General features: G+C 34.7%; 3 protein-coding genes across 4 annotated transcripts in view; all 3 read left to right on the forward strand.

Moving 5' to 3' along the window:
* Positions 1 to 9,646, forward strand: part of LOC134847000 (IST1 homolog) — a 541,764-nt gene that overhangs the window by 513,355 nt on the left and 18,763 nt on the right. The gene's annotated exons all lie outside the window — the stretch shown is intronic.
* Positions 5,648 to 6,785, forward strand: LOC134847004 (UPF0669 protein v1g209471-like). The gene is made up of 2 exons (XM_063864484.1): positions 5,648 to 6,119; positions 6,413 to 6,785. The coding sequence occupies exons 1-2, from the start codon at positions 5,724 to 5,726 to the stop codon at positions 6,566 to 6,568; spliced, it is 552 nt and encodes a 183-aa protein (XP_063720554.1). The 5' UTR covers positions 5,648 to 5,723; the 3' UTR covers positions 6,569 to 6,785.
* The window catches only part of LOC134847003 (AT-rich binding protein-like), a gene marked incomplete in the record, with an annotated part of 4,651 nt that continues 2,007 nt past the window's right edge, over positions 7,003 to 9,646 (forward strand). The window contains 2 exon segments of the mRNA XM_063864482.1: positions 7,003 to 7,367; positions 8,888 to 9,634. Of these exon segments, the coding sequence (XP_063720552.1) occupies positions 9,605 to 9,634 (30 nt within the window).

Here is a 9,646-nt window from a genome sequence, read left to right on the forward strand (position 1 = left end):
TTTTTAAGAACAAATTAAATGTGACCAAATGGGAAATGATGATTTTTAGACAAAAACCGAAAAACTACAAAATGGCAATCATATATTTTTTATGATTACAGTTTTGGTTGACTTATGAAAACATTTGCGAGCTATTTTCGCGAATACGACTAAGACCGGTTAATCGAAGCCTTATGCCCGTGTATGAGAAGCAAAAAGCAGTTAATGCTGACAGATATAACTGAAAGAGATCTTTATCAAGTCCTTCAGTCACACCGTCAGTTCCATGGATTTCAGCAAGACACATTCTTAAATTGAATTCAGGCTAAACAATCTACGGGTAAATTTACAGCAGCCAAAACGATTTTTCATGTAAGGTAAGATTTCTTGGCCCTCTAAACGTATTTCTTTTACGTGAAATGGAAAACAAAACTTATAATCTGAACGAGATTTCTGTCAACCAAATATGAGCCTCAAAGTTTCGCTGCTTGCAGAATATTTGTTACGGATTCGATATATGTTCCTGAACTTCATTTATCTTAAAAAATTACCATGTTTTTGGCGCCGCATTTTTTCCGGTTATTTTTAGAGGTATTTTTCTCAAAAAAGCTCGATCGCTACGACCGGAGCTTAAGGTGACCTGGAAAACTATGGAAATCCATAGTTGGGAGATTTAAGCGTCGTTGGAATAATGGAAATTTTGTGAACCAGGAGGTAAAATAAAAGTGTTTTTGTCTCAGATGTGATTCAGGGCCCTAGCCAAGTCATTTTTGAGATGGGCTGTTTCCGAAAATCTGTTAAAACGTCTACAAATTTCCCAACTCATTTTTTGATCTTATTATTGTCTTTTTTTATTCATGTGTTTTTTTGGGTTTAGCAAGAGATGGTTTTAGCAAAATTGAAATCAAGAAAAGCGCCCACCAACACCGGAAAATCTAAAATCTGCAGCAGTTTCTGTGGCGTTTTTTAAAAGTAAAATGGCAAAACAATAAAAATTACTGTTAAAGTTATGACTTTAAGACAGACACACACCTGTTTACGCTGGCGAGCTTTATCAAATCGGAACACAGAATTTTTGTCGGGTTAACAGCTTGTTTAACAGAATCACTTATTTGTTATCTTGGTTCATAAACAGTTCAGTTTTCCACGGGTCTCCGGTAAACTTTGTCTGAAGGAAACGAATATATCTGGTACAGCAAAGGCCTTGGCTTAGAATCTGACCAGGACCTGTTTTTTTTCAAACGAAATATTCCATTTCAATCAAATGTCGGCTTATTATTTGTCTGCTTATTTGCCATGTCTTCGATTTCTTTTTGATGTATGCAGTTTTAATTGTTGCTTTTTGTGTTTCCGTATGCTCTTGCAATTTTTAAATCTACTTGCCTTGACTTTTCCATTATTTTGTCCCTTTTCCTTTTTTTTGTTTTTTTTTTTCTCGTCAAAAATTTTTTTCGGCCTAAATGATTTCGGCTTATTTTATATTGGTTTCTGACCTAATTTTGGGTCGTTTCGAGCAAACCATAAAATGTGCGCTTTCCTCCAGATCGCACAAAACGTTAAAAATCTCCGAATAGAATTTGTAGTTCAAAATTTTTCATGACAACAATTTTGTTTTCGTTTGATTATTGGTTTTGAATTTTCATTAAATGCCATCGAATGTGTTTCTGGACGTGTTTTCCGGTAAAGGAACATCATTCCAGGCATTATTTAAAATTTTTTTCAGTTGTTTCTTTAACAATGTTTCCGTTTTTTTGAGACTTAGTCGCTCTCCTTTCCTCTCCTGTCTGCTAGCCCTCAATGCTATTTTTATGTGGTATCGCAAGTGATGCGCAGCCAAAATCAAACTCAAAAATTGTTTAAAAAATGCCAACTCAAAAAAAAAGATTCTGCCTGCTCAAATTACTATCGAAACCAGCAGCGAAACTTTAGAACAGTTTTGCTCTTTTTTCGATTTTCGGAACGTTTCAGTTCTTCTTTAGAATGCTCCATTTTTCAGTATAAGTGTGTTCAAAAGCATTATTAAATCACAACATAGATTCAGTTGTCTTCTAAAGTTCAAACATGAGTTCAAGCTACTTCTTCAATGAAAACAACTGAAAAGTTTGAACGCTGAAAGTTTTTCAATTATCTGTTTGCGATCAGGACTCTAGGGCTCATTTAGAAGAAAATTGCTTGTAAAGAATGGGCGCGAAGTTTTGTTACTTGCTTGAAAATTGCCTTCGCTGCATCCATGAGCAAAGGCTGATCGTTTGATCGAAAGATCGAGCAACTAACAGTTCTGTGGCCGCAAAACGTATTTTGCAAACGTATTTTCTTCTTTTGATCCCGATTTTTTTATCATGGCTACCATTTCAGAGGAATCAAAATCTCGTTACGGCTTATGTACTAGCATTGTTTTTTTTGACATATGTAAGGTGAAATCAAATAGGTAAGGATATTTTTGAGTCTGACTACTGTCTTCATAATCACTGCTCTCTGATTTTACATCTTCTGTCAAAGAACAAAATTACTTTGTGGACTCTGATACACTCAGAGTTTTTGCAGTGTTTTGCGACCACAAATTGGCTTCTTCATCAGTTCTTTGATTGTGATATCATATTTGGATTCATCAGATGAGTTCATGAGGTTTCTGGCTTTGATGGTCTTGATGTCATTTTTATTCTGGAATGGGTCGTTTTTAAGGACTATAAAATCAACAGTGAAGCTTTCCAGTTCAGAGAGCAGGTCTAAAACTGACTTGGATGTGGACGCTTTTGGATACATTCCGTCATTTTTTTTATTGCAAATCACCAAGGTTTAAATATATTGAAATTGAAATGCACCAGTTATGTTTGTATCATCTGCAAAGAGAAAAATTTCTGTACAATTACAAAATTTCGGCTTGGCAAATCATTAATAACTACAAGAAAAAAAGTGGACCCAAGATCGAACCTTGGGGTCACCTCAGCCAATTTTAATCCAATTTGATGATGTATCAGCATTTTAAAACCGTTGATATCGGTCTCTCAAATAACTTTCAAAACATTCCTAACAATTTTGTCGAAAACAATATTTTTTTTGGTTTGCTCGGAAGATTTTCATGATGAAAGGTATCAAAAGTGTTTTCCAAATTAAGAAAAAAATTTTGGTCGCTTCGAAGTTGTTGATTTGTTTCAGTGATAAAAGATGGTGTGATGCTTTGAGAGCTATTTTTACCAGTTAGTTTGTGAAGTAATTTGTGCACGCGTCTGGAGTCTCCGATAAACCCTTGAACTTCGAACGATAAAATTGTCTCTTAATACTGTGGACGCAAAAATTTAACCTGATGAGAAATCTGTACTTTCTTACTAATTGACCAATTGCGGTGAGCTACCTTGCGTTTGGCCCTTAGATTTTTAATGCGGTTGGTCATTCATTCAACATCACTGACTGGCTAGCACTGTTTTCTTGGAGTAGGAGCAAATGTTTTATTTTCAGTTAATAATGTTGCCTGAAACTACCTAAAATATAGATTTTTGTATTCTGGTAAGGGTTCTAGGGTTTTATCAAATATGTGACTCAGCCGAAAAATGTATATCCATAAATATGCACCCTTTAAGGAAAGATTTATCCGGATTGTTTTGTTTTCACGCTTTCCGCAACACTGATACCTCCAGTTGAGTATAACTGGGTTGTGATCAGTGAAATTTTAGTGGTTAAGAACAGAAACTGAAAAACAGGTGTGTCCTGAATAATAAAATGACCAATGCATTATGAAGAATTTTAACAAAAACGGGTTGTTTTATCTGGGAGTATTTCAAAGTCATAGCTATTCATTTGATTTTTGTGCTTTTGGACCATCAAATTGATTTTGAAGATGTCGATTTTAAAGTCCTGTTAAATGAAAAATGGTGTATCAAATGATGCTCTGGTAAAATATCGAATGATCCAATGAAAGCCTGTTTAGCATTTCATTTTATCATTTCTGGAAATTACAACAAGTTTGAACTTCAAAACCCCTCTACAATAATTGCGAGAACTGCTTCACAGCCAGCGATATCTGATAATTTACATGAATGCTATCAAAATCATCTATTATTTGAATCATGTAGTTGTGTGTGGTTTCGCTTTGGAAATTTCGATGCGTCACCACTGGCGCTTGAATTTCGTAAAACCAAGCCAAATTTTAATAACAATCCAGCTGGGAAAATTAAAAAGGTTATAATGAACTAAATTAACAAATTAGTATCCGTCGTGCTATGACTGTGATAAGATTCAATATGATAAATCTCTGGACTCTTTCCAATAATTATTTGTGGTACCTGGTTTTGCGTGAAAGAAACGTAAAAAGAACTAAAACACACTCGAAGACCAAGTTCCTACCCACTTTCAGTGGTCGGAACATTTACAGTTTGGATGTGGAAGATAAAATACAAATGAGTCGTCTGGCAAAATTGTAGTAATTTATGCTCAATCCTTTTTCTAACAGAATGCTTTTTTATTGAATTTCAAGTTAACATTTTAAAGTTCAAAATCAGATATGAGCTTTCCGAATCAGCAATTATTTGCGTCTTTAGTTAAGTCTTTGCTTACAAAATATTAATAATTGAGCACAAGTTGGAAAAAAATGAGATCGTGAATCACTAATTTTTTTTTTGTCTTCGGTTAGTACTGGCCTAAGCGATGTATAAAATAACGTTTGAAAATGTTTGCTTGAAAGAGGATCGAAAGCTGACTGGCGTGTCACTATAAAAGACTCAACCGAAGTTTTCCAATCAATTGTTTTCGATACTTGGTAAGTTTTATTGCTGATCCAATAGATTTTTTATGTGCTGCCATCTGACGGGTATTTGTAGTGTTTCGAGTTAAAAAAAAAACTCGATTTAAATGTTCTTTTTGAATTTTGGCTGCTAGAGCAATAGTCTATCAAGATAAGTAACCGATCGTTTATCGATTAATAAGTTACCCCGTTAAAAAAAATTGTAAGTGAAGTTATTAAGTTACACAAAACACTGTGGCAACTATGCAAACTTTTCCTCATTTATTTTAGCTTTTAGTGCTGTTGTAAGATGTAGTAGATTAGGTTGATATTTTCTTTATCAATTGTTGGTGAATTTGAATAGTGATCTGAGATTACATGACAAGTTTACCTTCTATCATTCTAAAGATAATTATGTTTTTAAATGCTTAATTAAGAGTGAAAATACTTCGAAATTACTTCTTATCTTTCAAGTGAATTGAATTCATAGAAACTGTTGATGTCGATGTTCTATAACGAAATGAATGGCACATTCTATTAACATGTAATGAGAAGAATAATATATTTTGTATCATTTTTGTTTTTTCTTGAGTAGGAACAAATAAGCCTGCGGTGTCTCAAGTTGAGCTTGAACTATGGAGATCCCACAACGAGACTTTAGGGTAGAATAAGCTTACAATCAGATCTAATTTTTTTATTAACGGTTTTCTGGAATCATGTGACCAATCGACAATTTGATCCTTGATCGACGACCTAATCGTATGTTGCATTACTTGGAAGCATTCCTTAAAACTAGATTGTACGGTTGAAATAAGTGAAAAACCAGCAATTAAAAAGATCGCACAGTAGCTTTGGAAGGATAGTTAACGAGACAAGCAGGTCGGATCCAAGCCTAGCCTGGCCTGTTGAATAATGGATGATATTAAAGAAACAAAAAATAACTCTTGATCTTTTTTCTCCGAGATGTTTGGCAGTTTTCAGATGAAAATGCCAAATGAGTAGCGGTGCTTGAAGATGTGATGTAAGAATGGCGCGTTGTTATTCAAATTTACGTGCGCTCTTTTCTGCAAATTCTTTGAACCTCTTTTTCATTCTTGTTCCGATTCTGTATTTTGGCATGTCCTCTTCAGCATTAGTTAAAGAGGGCATAATATATGCTACCAATTATACGGTGTTTTCTGTTACAAGTCCGGGTAGAGTTATAATAACCTTGACTTCTTGGACTGGCGATGCGGATCTCTATGCAGTCGAGGCCCCTGGATCGGCCAGTGCCGAGAACTACGACTTGAGTTCTTACTCGTGCGGCAAAGACTTCATTTTAATTCCTCACGACTTCGCGCGACCTGTATCTGTTTCCATATATGGACATCCATTTGCAGAGGAAACTAAGTATACATTAGAGGCAGACTTCATCGAAGTTAAGGTATATAGTTCAAGGCTTAATGTCTTTTGTATTTTTGGTTTAGAAATTTCGAAGTGCTAAGCTTTCCAGTTGATAATTTAAGTTCTAATTGATGTTTCATGTTTTTTTTGGTTTAAATTGACATTTGCCATTACGAGTTAACTGTAATTTTTTGTAAGCTGATTTTGCATGTTAATTTTGAGTCCGTGCTTTGATAATTGAGTTTACGCAAAAATGTTAGTTAAGTGGATCAAGTGAAAATGAATGTGTTTTTAAAATAGTATCATTTGAAATATGCTTATTGTTTCGTTCAGGAAGTAGATGGGTTTCTGGAGACGGATACTACATCAGAAGGGGAGGCCCTGATCGGATCCGAACCTCAATCGGAGAAAGGACCCGGAGGCACTATGGCAGTCGTATTCACCATTCTATTCGAGTTCCTCAAAGTACTGGCTGATGTGCTGCTGTAAATTAAACTAAATCTAGATTAGATTTTTATGGTTTCTTTTTTGCTTTTCTCCTAATTTCTTCATTCCTGAGTTGTATCTTTGTAGTTTTCTCATATTATTCTGTATAAGAAATTATCTCTCCTGGATGGATTTTTGAAGTTTGCTGAATTAGTGAATTTTGTACAAGGATTTTACAACTTTTCCTGACATTTACTAAATCGATCTTGAAATTACCGAACAGTCCATATATTAAAAATAGTTGAAATTGACCAACAAAATCTCTGTCCAGAAATCTGGCTCAGTTTTTTTAAGTAGGTCTTATGCACAGCTTCAAAAACACAGGCTTGGCTCAAATTTTTATTGAAGTTATTAACGAGTCTTTTAAGAAAGGCTTGGCTCAAATTTTTTTTGAAGCTATTAACGAGTCTTTTAAGAAAAAATGTCTTTTTTAGAGTTTGGAATGAAAGACAGAAAATGAAAATTTTCAAAGGTTTGAATAACGTGATGTTTTCAATTTAACGGCGCTAGAGTTAAACGTTTTTCGAACTATCTGTTGGTCTTTGTTGTCGACGAGCTAAAAAGGATGTTTTCTCCATCTCAAAACTCTGCGTCTCCTAAACTTCATTTGAGTCTATCACTGGACACGGCAGCTCTAAGTGCAGCCCAGATTTCAGGAGTGACAGAAGTGCTTTTGATCAACAAACTACTTAATCAGTGTCTGGGCTCTCTGTCTGTAACTTTCACCACTGGAACCGAACAGCAGAGTTATACTCAGAATAGCAGCACATGTTCACCACGATCGCCAAGAATTTTCCAAAAGGTATAAATACAAACATACTTGTTATCTTCTGAATGCACAGTAACAAATGCACAGTAACATTCTATCCTTGTTGTTCCGACCAATAACAGTAGAGAGGAACTTAGTATTGGGGTGTGTTTTTTTTTTTTTGCAAAATCAGGTAACCACAAATAAATTCAAAGCCCTTGCAGTGGTGAGTCAAACACTATTTACGCAAGCATAGCTTGTCTTATAGAAAGAACTCTCTTTTTTTCAACCTAAGTCGCAAATATTGTTGCGACAAAAAATGGTCATTTTGATCCGGCTTTTAAGTACAGCCAATGCTAAGGATAGTAACACAGACTATTATATTACAAATAGCACTTTAGCTTCAAAGTATCATGGTTCTGTAGCGTAGAGGTAGGGAAGGAGACCAGCAACAAAATAAGAGGGTTCGAACCTGGACAGGGTCGGATGTTTTAATGAGCTTTTTCGTATACTAATTAAAATGCATCCGCTCTATAAGTTGAGGCATTTTAGTTAGTAAATTTCTTTTTTTTTTTCAAATTGACTGGTAATGCGTCATAATTGACTTGCGTTTTTTAGCATTTATGTAGACTCACAATTGGGGTGCGCCACTCAAGAAATTTTGTAGACTCAAAGTTTTAATCATTCAGTTTTTCCCATCAGCGTTATCTGTATTATTTTTGCTTGTGTATGTGAAGTGCAACTTCGCCTGTGTTAAAATTTTCCGAACTGTAGAGAAAAATTGGTTTACTTTTTTTAAATTTTTGGTCTAAATTTGAACGAATAAAGCTTAAAATTTCGAAACGAGGCTTAGAACTTAGTTTTGAAGCTTCTCTTAGCGCCATCATGACAACAAAAAACTCTTAAAAACAAGAAAAAAAATTCGGCATAAAATTTGAAGAAAAAAAAAATAAAAATTCATTTTGTTCATTTGATAAAAGAATCGGTTGTCAAATTTGCGTATTCTGCTTTTTTTTATCGATTATATTTATGCTCTAGGCTTTCGTTCTGATTCGCTTTTAGCCGAACGTCAAAAATTTTTCAATTTAATTGAAAAAAAAATTTTAAATTACTTTGTTGTTACGAACGGCTATCTTTGTTTTTCTTGGTTTTTTATTCCACGAGTCAAAAAATAAAGGTTAAACTCCAGTAAAAAAAATATGATGTTATTAATGATTCATTAACACATGCCAAAAAGGCAAATTTTTTGTTGGTATATTCAAGCGATGATTCCCTCGATAGCCGTTTTTTGTCTGTGAACTAATATTTCTACGCAATTATCTACATCAGATTGTGTTTGTCAAGTTTGACTCCAGTTGAATATAATAGAAGATTTTACCTCTGAACGCTCCGCTCTATATTTTAATTTTACCTCTATATTTTATTTATTATAGTTTCTAGAATTCATTTAACAGAATTTTGCTCACACTTTTTTTCGGGAATGTAGAAATTTTTATCTAATTGTTCAATGAATACTGCATATTTCATCTGCGTTATGACATTAGGGAGTGATATTTAATCCTATCTCTTTAAAGGCCAAACGAAGACTTCCGAATGGTGACGTTGAGCAATCTCCGAGATCCTTCAAAACCAGAAGCAACGAAAACGGCGATTTCAATCCTCATTTAGAATCGAAACGAAATAGAGATGAAAACTCGAGGTGATGGCTCCCCGACAAATTTATCCAATCAAGATGTACAGAATCTAGCTGAAGGCAGATCAAATACAAATGGCAATCAAAGCTCTGAGTCAGAATCAACAGAAACAGTGGACCATTTTCATTCTTCATTGATTGCTCCGGATCTGAACGAAGCTCCGAAAAGTTTACCTTTGTAGACGATGCTACATGTAAAAGTAGTCGACCAAGTTTAGCTGAAAGAATAAAGTCCTTAAGTGAGGTCTCAATTAATGATTTTGAAAGAACAAGTTGCATTACCTGGAAGTTCAAAAGTAGCCACAAAAGTCAAAGAAGAATTTGACTTGAGGTGGCGGTGTAGGTAGATAAAATGGAATTCTATAATAACAGCCAATCATTGCAACAAGCGAACGAACTGGGTAGTATGCACAGTTTTCCAATACCACCAATGAATTTTCAAAACGCTCAAAGTTTCAGTCCAATTTTTTCCAAGGCCAACTAATATGCATTCATTTCCAGTTCCCAATCAAGTAATGACTCATCAGCCGATGATGAACAATCACATGGTTCCCGTTCAAAGGAGTAGGTTTGGGAATTTGCACCAGGGGCCACTCATATGCTGGGTCATATGCAACCAGGGTTTTTTTCCTCCAAAAGG

The sequence above is a fragment of the Symsagittifera roscoffensis genome, chromosome 5 (genome assembly GCF_963678635.1).
Source record: "Symsagittifera roscoffensis chromosome 5, txSymRosc1.1, whole genome shotgun sequence".
In the NCBI taxonomy this organism is placed as follows: domain Eukaryota; kingdom Metazoa; phylum Xenacoelomorpha; order Acoela; family Convolutidae; genus Symsagittifera; species Symsagittifera roscoffensis.

What these genes read in the sequence shown, in the direction of transcription:
- LOC134847004 (XM_063864484.1), top strand. Translation starts at nt 5,724, where the DNA reads ATGGCGCGTTGTTATTCAAATTTACGTGCGCTCTTTTCTGCAAATTCT. An exon ending in CAGACTTCATCGAAGTTAAG is followed by an intron (nt 6,120 to 6,412) that starts GTATATAGTTCA and finishes TGTTTCGTTCAG; the next exon opens with GAAGTAGATGGGTTTCTGGA.